Here is a 23394-nt window from a genome sequence, read left to right as displayed (position 1 = left end):
TTGCAGGAGGCATGGAGGCCCAGCTGTCCTAACCTGGCCCATGTGGGAGCCTGGTGGCTTTTTTGGTGTGTTCTCTTCATGCGTTCAACCCTGTATGCCTTGGAGGACTGTACAGGTGATAGATCAGCTCAGCTAGGGAAAGAACCAAACAAAACACAGTAGGAAGGGTTGGAAAGCTGATGAAAATATTTTATTCTTACAGCATTCTAATGTTTTGTTGAAATCTGCACATATTTGTAGTGTAATGTTTTAATGTTGTTGTTTTGTCTTTTGCACTAGTCCCCCCTAGTATTAAGGGAGGAAATATTACCACAGAGGTGTCGGTGCTCCTCAACAACCTGATAAGTCTGGAATGTGAAACCAGGGGAATCCCTGTGCCCACCATCACCTGGTACAAGGATGGGCAGCGTGTGATTTCCAGCCCCCAGGCTGTGTATGTGGACAGGGGGCAGTTCCTGCAGATCCCGCGGGCGCAGGTGTCCGACTCTGCCCGCTACTCGTGTCATGTGAGCAGCGCAGCCGGGGCTGCTGAGAAGCTGTTCCACGTGGATGTCTATGGTGAGGGACAGCTCCCAGACTGCCTTAGCTGCTCCTGCAGAGCAGATTTGGAAGAGATTTTCAGCCTCTGCAGGCCTCCGGTGGCTGTGTTTGAACTCTGGCCTCTGTTGGCAGGGCCATGTAGAGGAAGATTTAGACCCTCTGCTTTATGGGAGTCTCAAAAATCTCTTTACTTCAGAGAATTACAGAATGGTGTGGGCTGAAAGGGACCTTAAAGCTCATCCAGTGCCACTGCCTGCCATGGGCAGGGACACCTTCCACTATCCCAGGCTGCTCCAAGCCTTGTCCAACCTGGCCTCGGACACTTCCAGAGATCCAGGGGCAGCCACAGCTTCTCTGGGCACCCTATGCCAGGGCCTCCCCACCATCCCAGGGAACAATTCCCCCCCAATATCCCATCTAACCCTGCCCTCCCTTCACCAGATTTAGTACCATGCTTTCTTCCAATCACTATTTCTTTTCCATGTCTATCCATTCTCTTTCACATCTGCATGCTGGACAATACTTGAAAGAACCACTCTGCGTGGGATCTTTAGTCTTTTAAATCCCTTTTGTCTAGTTCTTCCATTTCAAAGTCCTGCAGATCCTATTTTATACAACTGGTCAATACTGAAGTACATCATTAGACTTCTCTGCCCTGCCTTGCCCCAGCATCAAATTGTCACATGACATTGTGTATGTCATGATGGCAGATGGAGCCAGAGTAGGTGGAACTAACCCATTTGCTCTTAATATATTTTCTGGCTACAGAATTAATGGTGTGCAATATTTCTTTTCCTTTCTGCAGTTCCTCCAGTAATCGAGGGCGATGCTGACACAGCCCAGAGCAGGCAGGTGGTTGCTGGGAATTCTCTGACATTGGAGTGTAAGGCTGCTGGCAACCCTCCCCCCCTCCTGACCTGGTTAAAAGATGGGGTTCCTGTGAAAGCAAGTGCCAAGCTCCGTGTCCTGGCTGGGGGGAAGCAGCTGGAGATCCTCAATGCTGTCGAGGCTGACCGGGGCCAGTACTGGTGTGTGGCCACGAGCATAGCTGGAGAACAAGAAATCAAGTATGGCGTTGAAATCTTAGGTGTGTGAGATGCAGGTTTATCAGATTGCCATAAATCTAAGATGGAAAAGTTGCATAAAACTTACAGTTTTATTTCTGTGGGTATCAATGTATTAAGATCAGTTAGTCATGGTCTGTATGTAGCTGAACCTGGGCACTGCACAACTTTTCTGTCCAGGGCTACAGGACAGTTGAAGCCTTGTACTTTTTTTCAAAAAAAACCCCCAACTTTTTCTTGAAGGGTTTTTGTGCATGTGGTAGGTAAGTATTGTTCCCAGTAACCTCTAAAATTCTTCTAACTTGCCTTAAGAGAAGAAAATCAGAGGTATATATTAAAAATGCCACTGAGTAGTTGCCTCTGCGAGAGGTCATATTTCTCTGAATTTGAGTTGTGTTGTGCAAGTTTTGAGCCTTATATTGAAAAAAAAGCTTTTTCTTTCATATCTCTTGAATCCGTTACCACAGTCTGCATCTCAGCAGTCCCTTCTGAATGTCTTGAGGTAAATGAATTGTGCAAAAATGTGAATCACCTTCTCCTGACATGGAAGGCAGCTGTAAAGATCTGGTTTTTAGGTTTTACTCTCTTGAACGCGACACTGAATGCAGATGTAAAGCATCCCTTCTGCTGCTGCAGGTAAATGTCACTGGTCTTGATAGTCAGTGGAGGAGCTGTGTTGGCAGTGCTTCCTTCCCAGAGAGGATGAGACACAGTGAAGAGGGTTCTCTGCACCTTTGTGGTTTCTTCCTGCTGGCAGAGGGTGCTAAAAGTCACCCCCTTCCCACCAATTCACAAGGTCGTTCTGACCGAATCTGGAAAACCCAAGCGAACAAGAAACAGTAAAAAAGTGAGAACAGTGATTTGAAGCAGTAAAATGTCACAGGGCAGATGTTTCCCTTCAAAAAGGAACAGTGGTTCCTAATGACTCTGTATGTGTTTAACACTGTGATTTGAGAGAATCTTTTATGGTATTTCTGATGTGTAAATGTTTCTGTTGGTGGATTTTTCTCTCTTACAGTCCCACCATTTGTGGAAGGTGGGGATGAGGTCTCGGACTACATTGTGATTCTCCATAGTCCTTTGGAGCTGGATTGTCCAGCAAGAGGGACACCCTCACCAGCTATCACGTAAGGTCACTGGTATGAGAGTAGAAAAAATACAAATAAATCTGCTGGTTGGTTAGGTGAGCTTTATGGTCACCTGTGTTATCAGGGGTGGTTATTGAGTAGAGGACAAACTCCTGGCTCCACTGATAGCACCATCAGGCACTCACTCAGCAGCTTCAGGATTTTACTTTAAAGTAGTTTGCTTTGTTGTGCCAGTATCCATGTCCTGGAGATTAGAGCAGACAAAACTCTCAGTCCTTTGCTGATGCAACTTAATGTGCACTTCTCTTCTGCCACCTGTGACTGCTTTTGCTTTGGAGATTCCTCTCAGCCTCTGGTGGTATCTGCTGTAACCTTTCTGACATTGTCTGTAGTGGCAATGCTCCCTTCTGAGAAACCCTTTCGATCCATGCCACTCAGACAAGGGCAATACAATCTGACACTGCCAGACTTCCCTAGAAATGCAAACAGAGTTACTGAGATGTTCCATTTAATAGAACTGTGCATATTTTGTTTGTGTTGTTGATCTGACTTCCACAGACATCTGTGATGGAACTTTGTTTTTGGTAGGTGGTTCAAAGATGGTCAACCAGTTGGAGAGGAGGCTGGACACAAGGTCTTATTAAATGGACAGAAACTTGTCATCTCTCAAGCTCAAGTGTCAGACGCTGGCCGCTATAAATGTGTGGCTACCAACAAGGCAGGAGAACATGAAAAGGAATTTGATGTTACAGTGCACGGTAGGTTACTCAAGGTGGGGAGGAAGTAGCAGACTGCTTTTATTTTCAATTGCTGGCAACAAGGTACTCAAACTTTCTATAAATGTTTATTTCCATTAGCAGATTGAAAAATTGGAGATGAGATTAGATGAAATAGAATCATAGAATGGTTTGGGTTGGACCAAGCAGGGACCCCTTCCACTAGACTGGGAAGCAGAATGTACCTCTGGGATATTGCTTCTCTGTATTTAAATGTCTGATGTTCCAGTGATGCATCATTTCTGTTTCTGGTGCTTGTTGCAGTTCCTCCAACCATTAAATCAGCTGGGCCTTCCGAGAGAGCAGTCGTGCTCCACAAGCCTGTGATGCTGCAGTGCATAGCCAGTGGCCTTCCCAGCCCTTCCATAACCTGGTTAAAAGATGGACAGCCAGTAAACACAGCCAGAGGCAATATCAGAGTAAGCATGATTCTTTTATGGGACCCAAACCATGGAAGATAATTGCAGTAAGTTACACATTAGTTAGTGGTTCTTTTCCTTTTGCTTCCCTCACGCTGTGATACAAAGGTGCTTAAGATCCATCCTGCAGAGTGAGAGGCTTTTTACCTGACTGGGGTGGTGTCTCAGGTAATAGCCGTGTTTAGTAGACTGAATCCCATTAGGCACCTCATATCAGGGGAGTTCATGACTGGAAATTCAGAATCTGTCTCCTTCCAGTTGTACTTTGCCCTTCAAAGTCAAATGGTTATCTGCTGATTGTGAGGTGGCTCTATCCACTCGTCCCTGTGAGTGGGATTAGCTGAGCTGTTCTGTGCTCACTGCAGAAGCTACGTAATTCCCTTCTCTTGATGATACCCTACTTTTCCATGTAGAGCCCTTCCCAATAATTGCATGTTCCAGGGGATGAGCACTTGCAATGGCTTTGATTTCCCATGGCTGGAGCAGTTTTTGGCATCTTGCCTGCAGTCTCCTCTGCCTGCCTGCCCCTCACTTGTACAGTTCCTGATGCCACTGTCCCAGGGACACTGAAATCTCTGAGCTAGCAGTTTCCTTTCTCCACGAGCCAGGGTTGGGAGGCGATGAGCCCAGCCATGCTCAGCAGCCGTTCGCCTTCTCGCCGGGCGACTGTGAGGGGACAGGGGTGTCACACAGCTCCTCTCTGTGTTTGGGAACAGCTGGAGTCCTCGGGCCGTGTCCTGCAGCTTGGCAAGGCCCTGCCTGGAGATGCTGCCCGTTACAGCTGCGTGGCCACCAACGCTGCGGGGGAGGCACAGCAGCACATCAGGCTCCACGTGCATGGTAATGTGGGGCTGGCTGGGCACCTCTGCACCTGGGGTCACTCTGCTCTGGCTTTGCTGGGACTCTGCACATCCACCTCTCAGCTCTCTTTCTCTGTCCCACTCCATTGGCAAGGAGTGATGGCAAAAACTGTCTTTTGTAGAATTTGGCCTCTATCCTGTAGTACCAAGGGCCACATGAACGAATGAATGAATGAATGAATGAATGTATGAATGTATGTATGTGTGTTTACCTGGTATCTTTCCAGCTACCTCCACTGCTCAGAGGTATCCCAAAATGCCAAACACATTCCCACTAACCCGCCCATCAAAAGGGTACTCTGTGTTTCTGGATCAATATATGATATACCACCACTGGCATTACTAATTTCATCCAGGTTTTTTGTGGATGTTGGTATTCCCTATGACCCTGCAATGGGAAATTTTTACAGGGATGACTTTTCTGAGAAATAAACGTTTTCTCGTGAGGGGATTTTCTCTTTTTCAGCTAAAGACAGTATAAAAAGCATCAGGGAAACTCGAGGAGCTGTGTTTGCATGTGAATTTAATAAATGCTCTCACCACGATTTACGTATATTTGGCTCCGAAGTGGTCACGAAGTGTTGTGCATTGCTGATGTGACCCAATCCTCAAAGGAGGTGTGGGAATCCTCAAGAGGTGCAGGAATACTCTCACAGAGTATGGTTATGTTGACTTTTACTGCCAAACCAAGCCAGTAACTGGAAAACGTTAAACTGAAGCTAGGAGAGGTTGCAGAGTCTCTGTGGATGAGATTTAGAAAGAGAAGCCACATTCAGACTGTGGTAATTGCATCACAGCTAATTTCAGTGTCAGTCCCATGCTCATGAAGCTCTCCTTTGCTGTCAGTCTTTGTGTCAAAGTGTCATTATCTGGTGTTTCTGTCATGTTTCAGATTTCTAAACTTCAGGAAGGTAAAAGATATCTACTTTTACTAAGTTTACCTACTACCACTTAGTTTACAATCACCAGCTGAAGTGAGGGGAGCTTGCCACGAGAAGGAATTGCTGTTCTGTGTTGTGCACCCATTACTTGCAATTTTACTTTAAGTTCAATTTTTCCTGAAAAAAATTAAAATGAACAAAAATAATGTTTTATTCCTCTTACCACTAATTGCTTGTTTATTGGATGCTGTGCTAGCTGGGTGGCTGAATTAATGAAAACCTGCTGCCTTTGTCTTTTCCCAGAACCACCTAGTCTGGAAGATGCAGGAAAAACATTAAATGAAACAGTGGTGGTGAATAATCCAATCCAACTTGAATGCAGAGCATCTGGGAACCCTCTGCCAGGTATCCATGTGCACCTCAAGGAACATCCCATAAAGGTTTCACTTTCACATGTGGATATGCTGAATGTGGAGCTAATTGTGTGGCTTTAAACCAGCTAGAAACTGTGATGGGAAGTGTCAGTATGGGCTGATATGGAGGAAGGACTGAGGAATTCAGTGATCCCCACTGGTCAGTGAGTGAGAACACATCACAAGGATAAGCTGTCCCCTTGTGATGCCCTTGTGAGGCAAGAGCACTGCTGGATTTCTACTGAATCAGCTTTAACCTGTTGTCTCCTGTCAGCTCGGTATTTGATAGTGTAGGGCAGATCTGAAATGCTTCGTGTATTGAGTGTGCCTGCCAAGTGTGCCCATGTCTAGGACCTTCTTTAATGTGTTGTTTTTATTATCTGATAAGACAAAAAGGGACATGTTACTATGAAAACAATTTGCTGTATTATTGTAGAGCGAAACTGGGGAATAGTTACTAGGAGCTTATATCTAATAGAGCATGTTATTCTTGTGCTGATTGTAGCAACATTTGCAGCAGAAAGGTGTTATTACATTTCAGATGTGCATCCAGCTTCTCCTTTTCTGCCTTTTTAAGAATTAATTCACGGCAAAGTATTATTTTATAGAATAATTTAGACTTGTAAAAAAGAAGAATTTAAAATATTGAGGAAGTAAAATGTTATAAAAACATAAGAACTTCATATCCATTTTACATTCCTTTTAATTTTTTTTTTCCTCCTTTTTTCCCCCCAAATTTTCAGTTATTTTAGAACAAACAGTTAAAATTATGGATTTCAGATAACTTACGCAGTAAGAACAGTTTGATCACCTCTGGTATGATTGTGATGGCACATCTTAATGTCAAGATACAGCATTAGCTCAGGAAAGTGAGAGCACAGCATCCCACTGGAAAAGAGAGAAGCTGTGTGCAAGTCTGGTCTATCAGTCAGGCCAGAGCACTTTGTGAGTGTGAGTCTTCCCCAAAAAAACCCCTGTGTATTACAGATACTCATTCAGTGAGTGGTAATTTCTTCTGAGCAGTGAAGTGGTGCCAGTACAGCCTCAGTGAACTATTCTCCTGATCTATGATGCCATCTTTTGGCTGAGATGCAAAATCCATAGATTTTCTTGGTTGCCAACTTCCTATAAACTTTCTTTTGCAGTAACATCAGTTTTTTGCTCTTTATTTTCAGTTTTTCAGTCTGTCAGTTGCACTTTGGTTTGGTTGCTTACATTTTGATTCCTTGTCCCAGGTAGTTTAGTTAAATGTAGTGATAATTTAGGATAAAAGGTAAAAAACATTGATATATATTATAAAATCCCTGCATGGTTTGCATTGGAAGTGACCTTAAAGCTCATCTCCTTCCATACCCCTGCCATGGGCAGGGACACCTCCATATTTTTGTGTGGTTTTAAACATGTGCACTTTTCCTTGGTATAAGATAATTCCCTGTAATTTGCTTTGCGTGACAGTTTTCCAATTTCAGAACACTTTTCCATAAATATATGGGTGGTGTGGATGATAGTGTCAAATTTGCTATTGAATTTTGGGGCATAGTCAGTATTTTGTACCAATCTCCCAATTTCCTTGTTTTCAGTTCCATTTTATTGTTACTCACGATGAACGCTGACAGTGACTGTTGAACGCTGGTGTGTGAAAGCTGGGGTGGATAGTTTGATGGCTCTGTGGGGCCATGTTTGTCCCAGGGTTGTTGGTGACTTGTCCCCGTTCCTCCCGCAGCCATCTCATGGTCCAAGGACGGCCGTGTGCTGGGTGAGCGCGGTCAGGTGCTGCACATCGAGGGCGCGCAGGTGGCTGACTCTGGCCTCTACAGGTGCCTGGCGGCCAACGCTGCGGGCGCCTCTGAGCTGCTCTACAGCCTCCAGGTCCATGGTGAGTGAGGCACCACAGAGCTGGCACTCTGGAGCTGGGGAAACACCTCTGAGAGCATCAAGCCCAGCTGGTCCCCCAGTGCTGCCAAGGCCACCACTGACCCATGTCCCCACATGCCACATCCACATGGCTTTTAAATCCCTCCAGGGATGGGGACACCACCTGGGCAGCTGTGCCAGTGTCTGACCACCCTTTCCATGAAAAAATTTGTCCTAATATCCAAATTAAACCCCCACCCCCGGCACAGCTTGAGGCTGTTTCCTCTTGCCCTGTATAGTGACACTCAGGGACAACATGTGAAAGCTCCACCTTTGTTTTCCTCCTTTTCCAGTCTGTTTAACAGACTTGGTGTCACTCACAACATGATCATAGAATCCCAGGAGGATTTGGGATTGAAGGGAGCTTAGAGCCCATCCCACTCCCAGGGACACCTTCCACTATCCCAGGTTACTCCAAGCCCCATCCAGCCTGGCCTTGGACACTTGCAGGGATCCAGGGGCAGCCACAGCTTCTCTGGGCACCCTGTGCTCCCCACCCTCCCAGGGAAGAATTTCTTCCCACAATCCCATCTCTCCCTGCCCTCTGGCAGTGGGAAGCCATTCCCCTTGTCCTGGCACTCCATGCTCTTCACTCTTTTGTTTTCTTAGTGGCAGTAGAATAGGTGTTTTAAATGAGGAAAATGTGCTAAGGGAAGGCATTTCTAAGAAGAATGAGCAGAGACACTGGATTTGTGGAAGAGGTATTTTATTTAAGGGATCACTATGGTGATTTGGAGGACCTGGCAATTGCTGGGGTTTGTTGTAGGTGACTTTGAAGCTCATAGTAGACAAAAGACACAGATCAAATCAAGTGCTCTTTCGTAATCCAAGAGTTTTAAAAAAAATGCGCAGTGTCTAATAAGATGAAGTGGAAGTGTGGGTGTTTGCTGACATGAGACACCTGAGCAAAAGCCAAATTGGAGCTTTTCCACTGATTTCAGTGGCTTTTGGATGTGGCCATTATCCAAATTCTTATCTTTGAAACATGCGTGTGCATGTAGCTGGTTTTCTGTGTGTTTTTCTTCCATGCAAAAGTGTGGCCCAAATTTGGCCCAGTGTCCCCAACTGAGATGCGCACAAGAGTATATAGGTCCTATTAACGCTAATTAATGACTTGGGCAGTGCGTTTCCATGGATTTTATGACCATCGTGGGAAAAACTGATGGCACAAGACATAGTCAAAGGCAATTAACTCCACCCAGTGATTAATTCCCAGGAAATCCTTAGAGCTAAGGTCATTATTCTAGTTAAATGAAAAATAACCCCTCAGTACATGTGTGTCTTTTTAAGGGTGGCGGAATTTCAGCAAACATGTCCAGAGTTCTGTAGGGAACTAAAACCTTCTGACTAAGACACAGAGCTTCCCCTTCTAGAATGGAGTATGCCGTTGCAGTCACAACTAATTGCATCAAAAGAACTAATTGTATCAAACTGCTGTCCATGGACCTGCTTCATTCAGTTTGGTCCTGCCAGGCTGACAGTGGGAGCTGCTGGAATTCCCCATCCACAGTTTTATCACCCACTGTCCTTTGAGTTGATGAATTTGAGAAGACAAAACTTGAGGGTTTTGCCCTCTTCCCAGTGGAAGCAATGACTCCCTAATGGAGAGCACGCTCAAATGCCAAGTACAGAAAGTTGTGCTACTGTATTTGTGGAAAGGCTGCTCAAGATTTTTATGAGCACCTGCCTTGGTCAACTGCTGGTCTTATTCAACAATTTCTGTTTGTTAATAGTGTTAACAGATCTTTTTGGCATTAAAAACAATGCTTGATACTGCAGGCTTAACACTGAATGGAACCAGGCAGGCCAACTGAAGGAAGCAGGTGGAATTCCAGTTTAGTGTATGCACAGGATTTCATTTCATTGTATTAATTTTTTCATTTCCTTCTCCCCAGTATAACTTTCTCAGGCATTTAAGAACAATGGATGCCATTGCACTGCAATAGGAGGAACTCTGTGTACAGGGAGAAGATTTTAAAATTATAAAATCTTGTGCTTTTTTTCTTGCCCTTTCTGCTATTACTGAAATACATGTAAGAGTGGGGAGAATCACAGAATCATGGAATGGTTTAGGTTGGAAAGGAGTTTAAAGACCATCTCATTCCATACCCTGCCATGGGCAGGGACACCTTCCACTATCCCAGGTTTCTCCAAGCCCCATCCAACCTTGCCTTGGACACTTCCAGGGATGGGGCAGCCAAAACCTGAATTACAGGCTCTTAGAGGTTGCTAAATTCACTAATGAATCTTACTTTCAGTGCAGAATTTTATACATGTTTTCTCTCTTCACACCATTCTTCTCTCTTTGCAGGAGTGACTTCAAGCATTAAGTTCTCACCTGACACTAAATTTTAAGCTTTATTCCTTAGTTATTAGTGGTAGGAGAAAATAGAATAGTTTTGATTCTCCTAGTCAATGAAACATCTTCCTTTTTTAAATGTTCATGTCTCCTTTTCTGCCACTGCCTTACAATATTTGCTAGATGGTGCGCCTAGAATAAGTGCTTTAGATGTTCCATTACAATGTTTTGTGTCATCAGACAGGCAGATGTTTTCCAGTCCAATTTGGTAAACGTTCCCATATGCTCTGCCAGGCCAATTTATCACTCTGTGTATGGATTTACTTTATGTAGTTTATTTGGTAAACTCCTTTCTTTAATCCCCACCACTCCTAAAGCCTTCCACAAGGTCTAAATGGAATATTGGAGAAGTTTGAGGGAATATTTTCTGGCTTTATGGTGTGGTTCCTGGGTTTCACAGCTGTCCTCTGGGCTGTGGGCCCAGTCCCACATACCTTGCTCACAGTAGTTTTCGCTGTGGTTATCTGCCTGCTTGTGCAAGGAAAGAGCAGAATCTGGCACAGAGCATGACAAGAGTTCAGTAGGAATAACATGAGAAAAGAGAAATAACATCCCAAACTAGGCAGCCTATTTAATTTCATTGTGATTAATACTCTTATGTACTGTTACAGCCCTTTTTCTGTGGTTTTTTTTCAGTCCCCCCATCCATCTCCGGCAGCAGTGACATGGTGACAGTGGTGGTCAATAATCCAGTGAGGCTGGAGTGTGAAGCCAGAGGCATCCCTGCCCCTATCCTGACCTGGCTGAAGGATGGGAGCCCTGTGTCCAGCGTCAGCAATGGACTCCAGGTACTGCAGTCAGATCCTACTCTGTCTGTGCTGCTCCCTGCTGTGGCAGGAGGCTTTTAAGTCAATGCAGTTTAATGGAAGAGAAGAGGATTCACAATAAAAATATAAGGCCTTTTGCTGTGTGTTGTTTGAGTGAGTTAGCTGCAGTAGTTAGTGTGAAGTGGAAGACAGAGAAATATTGAAATAAAGTGGTCCTTTAGCTGATGTCATACTGAGTAAGAGTTTGCATCAACAAATTTTCCACTTAGTGGGAAGATGAGGAAATTGGACCATATTCCTCTGCTGAAGAGGTCTGTAGAGCTCGTTACTTACAACAGTCATTCAGAAGAGAAAACCAGCCTCTGATATAAGGATATACTTCAGAGGTAAAAGGAGAGGCCATGGTTGGTTTTTGGAAGCTAATTGTGTAAACTGAAGGGGAAGAGGGGAAATTTCTGTTCTGTGGGGACAGCTCAGGGCACAGACAGAAGGTGTGACAGCATGTTTGAAGCCAGTGGGAGGGAGGGGTCTCCAGCTCCTGCAGAGTCTTGGGAGTACCAGGAGTTCCCTATGGATTGGCATGAATTTGGAGTTCTGCTTTTACAAGTCTGGATCAGAAGAGAACGCTGGAGTGCAGGGAAGAGCACAGGGAGCATGGGGATGGTGGGAAGCAGTGGCAAAACACTTGTTTTGTGTTTCATTCTGAAATGAATCCTAAGAGCTCCCCCTGCTCCTGTTTGACACTGGGGTGTGTCTGAAAGTGCCCTGCTCCTGTTGCAGGTCCTGTCTGGGGGCCGGGTGCTGGCACTGCCCAGTGCCCATCTCAGTGACACGGGGACATACACCTGTGTGGCACTCAATGCTGCAGGGGAGAGCCAGAGGGACATCGACCTCCGCGTTTATGGTGAGTGACAAATGCCTTTGCTTTGGTCCTGAGAGCTCTTCCTGGAGCTTTAATTTAACACACTGGGCCCAGAGCCTGAGCAGCACTGAGTAAAAACAGACCCAACCCATAATGGAAGGCTAAGTGAGGAGGAGGGGTGTGTGTATGGAAGTTAAAACATATATATTCACATAGGTCCTCATTTATTAGGGCATGTAGGTGTGTCCTTCTGTGTATCCTTGAAGAAATGTAACTACAACAGTGAATTTGCAAGTTGAATACGTAAAAGCTCATTTATAAATGATAAAAGAAAATACGTGTTTGTCTAAGACCCTGTAGATCTGCCAGGTGAGAGATATTCTTGGGGCCAGTGCTCCATTGTCTTTATTGCCCCAGGAGTCACTGGGAGTTCCCCATCCAGCTCTGCTGTTCCCATCCCCTTCCCAAGCCTTGCTCTGCCTGTCTAAATGGAGGGGACTATTTTAGTGCTAAATAGTGACACTGTGTGGAGCCCAACCAATCAACTCTGTCTCTTTCAAGGAGCAGGAAATAAGTGTTACTTGTCAGCTCTCCAGATTGTCAGTAAGTTAATTCTGAAATCTTTTTGCCTGAACTTGTGTAGATTCATCCTCCCATCTGATTTAGACAGCGCTCTCAGGCACATGGTGGGATTCTTGGGACTGTCCTGTGCAGACCCAGGAGTTGGACTTTGGTGATCCCTGTGGGTCCCTTTCAGCTCAGGATATTCTGTGATTCTGGGTTTTCTTGTAACTTGTATGAGTTTCATCCTGGGTTTTTTATAACTTCTGTGAGATGCCTTTTCATATTTATAGAATGACAGCACGGTTTAGGTTTGAAGGCACCTTGAAGCCCACGCAGTGCCACCCCCTGCCATGGGCAGGGACACCTTCCACTATCCCAGGCTTCTCCAAGCCCCAGTGTCCATCCTGGCCTTGGACACTTGCAGGGATCCAGGGGCAGCCACAGCTTCTCTGGGCACCCTGTGCCAGGGCCTCCCCACCATCCTAGGGAAGAATTCCTTCCCAGTAATCCCATCTATCCCTGCCCTCTGGAAGGCATTCCTAATTGTCCTGTCCTTCCAGGCCCTTCTCCAAAGTCCCTCTCCATCTCTTGGAGCCTCTTCAGGCACTGGAAGGGTCCCTAAGGTCACCCCATGTTGTGTTCTCAGAGCCTGTGGGTGCTGTGCCAGCAGGGATGCCAGGGAGAATGACTGCAGCAGGTTTTGAGTTTCCTTGGATGGCTCAGAGGTTTGGTCCACCAGTGAAACGAGGATGAACAATGATCTGCCACTTGTTTCAGAAATGAGGTAGCTTTGTGGTTTTGCTTCTACTTTCAGTAAGTCAGTGGCTGGACTCTGCCAGTCTCCAGTGTTATGGCCATCCCAAGTCTGGAAAACCTTGCAAGAAAAGTTAGGAGTTTGGATGGGTTCTAAGTCAGGACAGCTGGCTAGGCTCTTTGTTCTCAAGTTTGGCTTTCAGAATTGACTCCCTTGCTTAGGGTACTCCTGACTGATGTCCTAGTGACTTTTGGATCTGGGAGGGGCAGTTCAGAAATCCAGGACTCTGCTGTGGTAAGTGAGCCTGGATGAACACAGGCTGGAACATTTTATGTCTAGATCAAGGAATATCAGGGTCTCCTTTGGAGTCTGAGGACAGGTGTGTGTCTGTGTAACATGGCATGGATGTATTTATTATTCCTCTTTTATTTTCTGGAACCTCTGTCAATTTTAGCTGGAGGACATGAAAAGGGTTAGTTAGGAGTTGTGTATGTTTAAAATTAGTGTTGTATTAGAAACTGGCCAGGGTTGAGCTCAGCTGCAGGGCAAGCTTGAGTGAGGCTGTCAGCAAAACGTAATATTGCTCTTCAGACTTGCCTCTTAAGGGCAATCTAATTAAGAAGCCACAGGAGGAAAATAATTTGGAGTGTAGTTGGACCTGGGTTGGTTGGAAATGTGCACTGAGCCAGGAGTTGGAACAAGCTTGGTTACTTACAGTTACTATGAGTATAATTAGATTAATTTTAAACCCTGTTCCTTCAGAAACGAATGCTTTAGTGTCTGTCTCTGTGTCATAAACTCAGTTTCCTTTTGAGCACATTTCAATTCGTTTAGCTGAGAGGAGAAGTAATTGGTGGAAAAGTCTTTGGAAAAAAATTTATCTTCTGCAGGAATGGATCAGCTTCCAATACTCAGTTCCACAACATTCATAAAGAATCTAGGCCTTTGTGAGTTCTACAAAGAAAGAAAGATAAACAGATTTTTTTTTTTCCCCACTTACTATATTTCTTATCCACAGGGACCAGGCTTTTCCCTAAATTATTTCCAAACTGTGAAATCAGCAGCTCTGCTCAGTACTTCCTCGGCAAGAAACACAAAGCTTGATTGCTGCTGGCTTTTCAGGCCATCTTGAGATGTCTTGCTGTCCCCTGAGTGCCACTTTGGGACACCTTCTGGTTTCCCATGTGCTGATTAACTCAGGGTCCTTGGTTCTCACTGAGTCCCACTGCCTCCCTTCTCACCCCAAGGTTCTGTGCACACAGACCGACAACATCCAGGCTAATGCATTCCAAAACTAAAGGGCAAAGAAAATGTCACAGCAAAGGCTCTTATATTTGGTCCTGGTCAAGCTTTTGGGGGGCAGTATTTCCTCCATGTTTGTTTTCACTCCAGCCATGAACACTTTTCCTGGGGAAATCTGTTGATTTGCTGTCTTCCAAGGTTTAGTTCGCACTCGCCTTCTCAGTTGCTTTTGTTTTCCTGATTGTGGAAACACAAAATTTAAAAATGGGAGGGGGGGATGTGTTTTCTTAAATCCTGACTGTTCAAGAGCAGCCAGTGGGTTTCAAGTGAAGTGTCCACTGTTTTGGGCTTTTTTTATTTCTACAGAGAAAACTTTCCTTCCAAAAGCTGGTTTTTCTACTGTCTGATTTGGAAATAATAGTGTAATAATGAGGTTATCACTGGAACTGCAGGACAAATGTAAATATAGTGCTCAGTGCCAACAACTGCACTAATTACTAGATCCCACACAGACCTGATACATGAGCTAATTGTAGATTATGATTTGTTAAATCATTAATGCATTGACTTGCTTGCCAACCATGTAAATTCTCATTCTGTCAGCTGTATTTGGCCATCTCTGGACAAATTCTCTGTAAGTCAGAGTTTTCCTTAAAGCAAGTATCCTTCTTGGCACTGTCTGGAACAGCTTAAGACATTTACAGCTTCTGGAGCTGATTATCATCTCAGGAGCTTTTTCACTCAGCAGCTCTTTTTCTTCCTAGCAGAAATTCATTCCCCTGTTCTTTATATATCAGGGATTTTCCCTTCTAGCTATGTTTCAAGGGGGTTTTTTGCTAGTCTTGGCTTATCCATATAATTTCTCTGTAGCTGACACCTTAGTAGTGTGTATTTTATGTGGAAGATATTCCGTAAGTAACAAAAATTATCGTTGTGGGTTTGTGGTGTAAAGGAGACTGAAGTTGTGTGTCAGCAAGGTGTGTTACTTTATTTTTCTGAGTGAAGTCTCTTAACTCCACATTATGTTCACGCTGGGAAGTCTTTAATGCCCAAATGTCGCTTGAATTAAGTTACAGGACAAGAGGAAACAGCCTCAGGTTGTGCCAGGGGAGGTTCAGGTTGGATATAAGAAAAATTTCTTTGCAGAAGGATGGTGAGGCACTGGCACAGCTGCCCAGGGCAGGGGTGGAGTCCCCATCCCCGGAGGGATTTAAGAGCTGTGGATGTTGCCCCTAGGGACAGTGCTGGGGCACGGTTGGACTCTCTGATGTCAGAGGGCTTTTCCAGGGTAAGCAGCTGTGTGATATCCTTGGTGCAGTGCCCCCGGACATCGTGGGTGAGGAGCAGAACGTGTCGGTGCTGCTGGGCCAGGCCCTGGAGCTGCAGTGCCGCAGCAATGCTGTGCCTCCACCGCGCCTCGCCTGGCTCAGGGATGGGCAGCCTCTCCTGCAGAAGCCAGGCCTGAGCATCTCTGTAGATGGCAGCGTGCTGAAGGTAACTGGGCTTCCTTCCTGGCAGTTACACCCTCTGTGGGGCTTGGACAGCACTGGGCTCTCTGGGGCACCAGAGGGTAGTGGGTGAGCAGGGAGGGAAGGAGGTCAGCGTCCCTGGATGTCTGAGTACAGAGCTTGCTGGGTTCATGCTCCATTATTAATGCATACTTTATATGTACAAATAAAATTGCAACCTGAGCCCCCTTCTCCCTGCACACTTCATGAATAATTATGTAGGAAGAAGAAACCCAAGGTTTTCCTTTTGTCCCCAGATTGAAGGAGCTCAAGTGCAGGACGCCGGACGCTACACTTGTGAAGCGACAAATGTTGCTGGGAAAACTGAGAAGAACTATAATGTCAATATTTGGGGTAAGATTTATTAAGCTTATTCTGGGAATGGGGACAAAGCTCAGAGCTGAATTGTGATGTGAGACACTGAAATCCTCTGTAGTTCATCAACACTCAGCTGCTGAGGCTCGTGCAGGGAGATGTTGTCATATTTGCTCTACTTTAACAGGCCCAAGACAGTGCACACATTTTTCGAGTGGCTTTAATTTAGTTCTAAATTAACACCAGCTACTTCACAGGCCTTTGCTGGGCTTGCAGAAATGAGAGTGGTTAGAGCTGTAACTAGTGACAGTAGCCCTGCCCATGGCAGGGGGCTGGAATGAGATGATCTTTAAGGTCCCTTCCAGCCCAAACTATTCTATGACTCTATGGTAAATAACTGGATTTGGATCCATAGCTTTAATGCTGTTTGAATTAACATACCAACTTTCCATTTACTGAAATGCTGGAGCATTGAAAATTCAGATAAATAAAAGCTGCCTCACCTAGCTTTATTTGCTCTACAGACTTACTGGTGCTGAATCATAAAAACAGCTTCAGTAATTTTTTTCTAGGGCACTGTGATGAATGTGGCTTAGGACATTATTTGAGTAATTGCTTTTCAGGGGTTTTTCTGCACCATTATTATATTCCCTTATTCAAATTGAAATATCCCTGTTTTACTATTATAAATTTCTTGCTTTGGAGTCACCAGACTAGAATTACCTATCAGCATTTGAAACACCAAAAAGACATTTTTAGTACAGATTTCAAGTCTGTCCTTATTAAAAGACCCATTCATGGCATTTAAGTTAGAGGTGGGTGTTGCAGCACCATGTCATTTATTCTTGCTGAAGCAAATACCATTTAGTGTGCAGGTGAGCCTCTGTTCTCCTCTCCCACTCCCAGATTTTTGCACAGGACCTTTGCTGCAGGGATTTGGATTTGTTCCTTTGTGCAGTGAGACCATTCCAGTAGGATCTGAGTGGAGGGATAATTCTTTGCTAGTTAGCAGCTTTGATGGGATAAGAAACCACTGCTGGTTTCAATTAACACTGGTGTTCTATTAACACTGCTGGTTTCTATAGAAAGGCTGCCTGTGAAAGCCATGAGTGGATAATCGTTTGGAATTACAGTTTTCATTTACACCCCGACACCAGAATTCCTCTTTGCTGTATTTTTGAAGTTTTAAATTCAGGAAATGTATCCTTCTGCGGAGTGGTGAGATCCTGAGAGCTAACTGTGGATTCAGGAGCCAGACCCTGAGTTAAATGAAGAGAATGGCACAAACTTGTCCTTACTGGAAGCAGGGCAAATAAAGCAAACAGTACCATAAGGCCCTTGGCAGTGATGTTTCACACCCCACACATCTGGTTGCTGCTGCAGAGCTGGAGGTGTCAGAAGAAGAAGCTGGCTACTGTCACATGCATTAAAAACGTGCTGCATAGGCTGTCCCCCCAGGGAGCTTTTATTGTGCAGGTTCAACCTCAATTCTCTTCTGCTTTTTTTTGGTCTCTGCCTACACTATTTCCATCTGATGAAAATGGTTTCCTGATTCCTAGCAGGCAATTAGCCCTTCCTTAGGGATTGAACCAAAGTTCTTTAAGACTTGGAGAATCAGTAAAACACTGGTCCCTTTTGTCTGCAGCTGGTTAGAGTCACAGAGCTCTAAAGCAAAGCCATCCCTTTGTTGCAGGAGGGTGATCAGAGGGGTGGGATCCATAGCCTTGGACATGGCAGCTAGTGTGCTGATGCAGGAAAAATGCAAAGGAAAAACAGAGGCTGAATTTTAAAAGTCACTGATGATGATCTCCGTGAGTTTACTAGCTGAGGCTATGAATGAGGCAGACTCTAAGAGCTGGAGTCACTTGACAGAATTCCCCAAACCAGCTTTGTTCAGTGAAGTCCATTCAAAGTCAGCCCAAAATAAAGCCTGTGCATGCCAGCAGCCCTTGGAGGCCAGAAGGATGGATGCAGTCTTTCCCAAGGGTATTGTTCCCCACCCAGGACCTGGTCAGCATTGTGGAGACAATCCTTGTCATGGCTTCAGAGCTGAATGGGACATATTTGAATAAGGGTCATTTGAGGTTTGCTGCTGGCTGATAACGTGTTGTTTCAAAGGCTGCAATTATCTGGCATTTCTTTGCAGTGTCACCAAGTATTTCTGGCTCAGATGACAGCTCTCAGCTGACAGTCACTGAAGGGAGCTTGATTAGCCTCATCTGTGAGTCCAGTGGCATCCCACCACCGAGTCTCACCTGGAAAAAGAATGGTGGGTAACTGCCCATTATCTGTTTTGTAAAGCAAATGGGATAAGTCTGACCTGCTGGGTTTTGTTTTTATCTTGTGCATATTTTGAATGGTGTGTTGTGAGGAGCTCAAACGTGCATAGTACTGACATTGAGTAAAATGAACTGCAGGAGTAGATTATTCCCTTCTCTCTCCCTCATCTCTCCTTGGATCAGGTGTCATTATTCCTAAAAGTGCAAGAGAAGTGCAGTGCAGAGATTCCACAGCTGACAAAAATGAACTGGGAAGCACTTAATGTGTTTATTTACCATGGGGCACCAGGACAGCAGCGAGGTGCCCCATCCCTGGAAATGTTCCAGACCAGGGGGGATGGGTTTTGAGCAATTGGAAGGTGTCCCTTGCCCGTGGCAGGTGTTGGAATGAGGTGATCTTTAAAGTCCTTCCCAACCCAAACCATTGTGGGATTGTATGACTCATCTGTGGATCCCAGGTGTCAGAGCTGGGGTCTCTGGGAGTCCTGTGGCGTGGAGTTGAGTCTCTGCCCTGTGATCCACTGCAGAACACACAGACTCCAAGTTGGTTTTAGATCTGCAGCCATGGCATCCTGCCAAGCTGCAAGATACGTGTAGTTGTAGTAATTGCTTTGGGGATTCACCAAACCCTTTCACACATCCCATCTTACTCAAGAGTAGTCTGCACACCTTTTGCTTCAGGGGCTAAAGTTACATTGCCAAACACCTTTGTAGGATTTGGCAGACAAAGCCAACTATTTTCAGCACCTCCTTTTAAGCATTGACACTTTTGGAGACAGAATATAAGACAAAAGAAGATAATTTACTCTTCCAGTGTGGTAATTCTTGTGTTACTGATCTATTTTACCTATATTTGTGTTTTCCTAGGCAGCACAATTATGTGGAGAATGTACTTTAATTGATTTTGGCTCATGGAAAGAGCAGGTTTTAATTACAAAACACATTTTCTAATGCTTAACATTTTCAGAGAACGGGAAGTTAATCAGGTTCTATGTAAACCCTGTCCCTTGAAAGCCAAAAAGCCCTTGTGTGTATTGCAAGGCTAATGTGTGTACACTTAGTGGCATGAAGGGGACTTAAAACTGTTGGAAAGTCTAGAAAAGCAGTTGGAAAGGAAGAGGAGTAGATTTTTCAGCATGTTTGACATTTGGTGCACTTTGTAGAGAGGGCTTTAAATGCACAAGAGGGAAATGAAGGTTAAGCTTGAAAGAAGTATCCATGGCCGGTGCATTCCTTCTGTCATGAAGTCTCCCTGCGGTTTGGAAAGATGAAGATGGATAATCTGAGGTCTCCAAGACTGAAACATCTGCTCAGAGAATGCAGTGGTATTCTGCTGTCACATTTCTGCTGAGGATTTCCTGAGCAGAAGCCTGTGACACACAACCCACAGATGGTGTGAAAACTGAATTACATGTTTCTAAGCACTGGCTGTGCTGGGTGAGATAATTACACACTGAAAAATGAGTCACATTTTACTGAAAGTGCTGAGCTTTCTGCTTAGTGGAGGTGTCCCAAACTATGGATGGATGTGAGGAAGAGTCAGTGTGCTTTAGCTCAGGGTATCCCATGAAGTCTGTGGTTAATACAGGAACTCCTCAGGATCTGCTTGTGCAAAGTTCTTGCTCTCTGGGAAAACTCTGACAGAGCACTTGTAAAACAGACAATTGTGCAGCTCAGTCCTTTTGAATGAGCCAGTGGCCTTCACACCATGTGATTTTCATTTGCTCCTGGCCACTCGTGTGGTTTTGTCTGACAGAAGGTCTCTTGCAGGCTCTCCTCTGGTGCCGGAGCCATCGGGAAGGGTGCGGGTGCTGTCTGGGGGCAGACAGCTGCAGGTTGCAGTTGCTGACAGGTCTGATGCTGCATCTTACACCTGCATTGCTTCAAACGTGGCTGGCAGTGCCACCAAGGAGTACAGCCTGCAAGTGTACAGTAAGTGCCAGGGAAACTCTGATTACTGTTTACCAGTTCTGCAGTAATTGATGGGAGTGTGAGCAGGGCGGTGATGATGAGCTGCAGGATCTCCAGAGAGGGAGGGCTGCTGTAGGACAGTATAGAGGGAGTTCAACAAGAGTGTTAAGTCATTAAAATTTTGGCAATTTGGACTCAGAGCTCGACCAAGACATTGCATATCCTTGCTGGAAGTGCATGATCCAGGGACATAAGCCCTTTAGTCTTGTCCCCAAACTGCAGTAGTGATGACAACCAATTGAACTTATGTTTCCCTTCTTTCCCTGAGATTTTACTGTGTTTTGATCAGGAATAAAGGAGGTATTCTTAAACAATCCCACAGAGAATAAAATCTTCCAAAATCTGTAGGGATTGACAGTGTTGGGGCAGTCTTTTGTAATACAATTTTTTCTCTTGCTTGCATTTTAAAAATTAGGGTGGGAGAGGGGGAGAGGAGGTAATTTGTCTTTTCTTGGCCCTGCTGCTCTGCAAAATTGACTGTTACTCTGCTCAGCAGCAGATGAAGATCCTGAAGTGCAGCTTCCAGTTGACTCCTACACTGTGTCCCTTGTTCTTCCCCAGCTCGACCAACCATATCCAACAGTGGTCCCCACCCTTCAGAGGTCGTGGTCACCCAGGGAAGCGAAATGTCCCTGGAGTGTGAGGCCCAGGGTGTCCCAGAGCCAGCTGTGGCATGGCTGAAGGACGGGCGGGCTCTGGACGCTGGTGGGGACGTGGCGCTGCTGGCCGGGGGCCGCATCCTGCGGCTGGAGAGGGTCCAGGTGTCCCACACTGGCCGCTACGTCTGCGTGGCCACCAACGCCGCCGGGCTGGCCGACAGGAAGTATGACCTCAGTGTCCACGGTGAGCAGAGCCACCTGGGGCAGGGGGATGGACACGTGGAAATTCACCCCCACGTGGCCAACAGTGGTGTGGTGGTCGGTGCACATCCTGGACCTGCTGCAGGGGATGCAGCTCCAGCCACAGGGTTAGGAAAAGCCCAAATCCGATTTTATAGCTCATGAATGTTTTAAAATTGTAGCTCTCTCTCTGTTAATGTCAACTCACCCCCAGTTGCTCCATCGCCCGAGATAACCAGGGTATGGTACAGTTTTACATGGCATTGGAGTGAGTGTCATGGTGGGAAATATTCTGTTTTGGGAGAGAGGAAGTAAGGTTTAATCAAGACTATCCTGCTACTCACTCTCAGTGAATTAATATTTGGGTGGCAGAATGTTTTGTGAGCACTGTGAACTTGTATTTGCTTTGAAGTATGGCTTTTCCTTACTCTTTGCTGTAGTTCCCCCAAGTGTTTCTGGTCACCTGGAGCTGCCTGAAAACATCAGTGTTGTGGAGAAGAATCCCATCTCCCTGGTTTGTGAAGCCTCAGGAATCCCCTTGCCAGCAATAACGTGGCTCAAGAATGGGTTGCCCATCACCTTAAATAGCTCAGTGCGAATCCTCTCAGGTACAAAAGCTGGAGGGCACATGGCAATGTCTCAGTTTGTCACGCCCAAGAACATACTCCATTAGCTCTCCTATTTATTTTTCTTCACCTCTGCCTCTTCACACTTGTTTTACCATTTAAAGAGGAAAAATCTTTGAAAGAACAAATGACAAAAGCCAAAGCACATCTTTAATTTCTGTGGGTCTGTATATGAAACCAAAGGGAGCCTCAGAGATGAGTGCATGTTAATGCATTTCTGGCTGTGTTGTTTCTTTGACTTGGGTTTGCCACTGGCAAGTAGGAATCTCATGACAATAAGTTTTGATGGAGTTTCTAATACTCTGTCATAGCCACCTTTCAAAGCCTGCAATGTGAACCAAAGGAAACCATCAGGCAGGTAAAGGGCTGGAATGTGTTTAGTAGCTAGTGAAGATTGTATTTGAAGCTGATACATTTCAGGATATTTTAATCAGTGCAGCTTTTAATGTTAGTCCTGTCCTCTGCTTTGCCATTTTTGCATATGGTGCATGGAAAAAGGAGTGGGTGTGTGATTATTTCCCAGTGTGAACCTGGCTCTGGGAGCTGCTGTGCATTCCTTTCTGTGTCAAGTTGCCATCAACAAAAATAACATCTTCTGGGCTTGATTGTTTCTGTCCTCTCTGTTGCTTTCTACACCCACGCTAATCTCACCTCCTGGATTGCTGAGTTGGGATGGGGAGAGACAAAAAGATGTTTATTGTCTCTGGATGTTGGCTGTGTGGGAGGGGAAACACGCCAGGACTTGGGCCCTTATTTTCCTCCAAACTTCGTGCTTCAGAAAGCTGCACGTTGTGGTAGTGAGCTGTAACCAGCATGGCACTTGGACCTTTATTTGTGCTTGGACAGCTGCAAACAACAACAACCACAACGACAACAATCCTCTAATTTTGGAGTTAAATACCTTGCCAAAGCAAGATTTTGGTTCTGTTGATTAAAAACATACTTGGCATTACAGATAATTTCAGTGTGTGGACACACTGCTGGCAGCTTTTAGTCAGTTAATTCAGATCATGCAATCACAGAATATCCTGAGCTGGAAGGGACCCACAAGACCATCCAGTCCAACTCCTGCCCTGCACAGGACACCCCAACATCCAGTGCCTGAGAGCATTGTCCAGATACTGATGTTCGCTTTTGGTGATCCTTCTGGTGTATTTTCTACGTAACATTTAAAAATTCCGGTGTACCTCACCTGCTTTCCATGCAGTCCATGCCCTAAGCTGCACATTGGCTGTAGGAAGGAGAAGAGCTTTTATTTAGCTGAATGTAGGAAATCTGTCCTGCCTCAGCACTGAAGGCCTGGGGGTGCTCTGGTGTGTGATGCCAGGGAAGGTCACAGACTCCTGCAGGCAA

At 45.3% G+C, this 23394-nt stretch overlaps 1 protein-coding gene across 1 annotated transcript in view; it reads left to right on the top strand.

Moving 5' to 3' along the window:
* Nucleotides 1-23394, top strand: part of HMCN1 (hemicentin 1) — a 167435-nt gene that overhangs the window by 86537 nt on the left and 57504 nt on the right. Inside the window, exons 31-46 of the mRNA XM_085068685.1 lie at nt 280-558; nt 1346-1627; nt 2623-2731; nt 3281-3450; nt 3733-3887; nt 4604-4727; nt 5932-6033; nt 7765-7917; nt 10951-11102; nt 11862-11985; nt 15822-15997; nt 16269-16365; nt 18473-18595; nt 20376-20537; nt 21138-21419; nt 21856-22023. Of these exons, the coding sequence (XP_084924811.1) occupies nt 280-558; nt 1346-1627; nt 2623-2731; nt 3281-3450; nt 3733-3887; nt 4604-4727; nt 5932-6033; nt 7765-7917; nt 10951-11102; nt 11862-11985; nt 15822-15997; nt 16269-16365; nt 18473-18595; nt 20376-20537; nt 21138-21419; nt 21856-22023 (2658 nt within the window). The remainder of the gene's footprint in view (nt 1-279; nt 559-1345; nt 1628-2622; nt 2732-3280; nt 3451-3732; nt 3888-4603; nt 4728-5931; nt 6034-7764; nt 7918-10950; nt 11103-11861; nt 11986-15821; nt 15998-16268; nt 16366-18472; nt 18596-20375; nt 20538-21137; nt 21420-21855; nt 22024-23394) is intronic.

Source organism: Lichenostomus cassidix, chromosome 8 (genome assembly GCF_008360975.1).
Source record: "Lichenostomus cassidix isolate B80296 chromosome 8, HeHo_3.0, whole genome shotgun sequence".
NCBI lineage: Eukaryota > Metazoa > Chordata > Aves > Passeriformes > Meliphagidae > Lichenostomus > Lichenostomus cassidix.
This window is presented reverse-complemented; position numbering and strand designations above follow the sequence as displayed.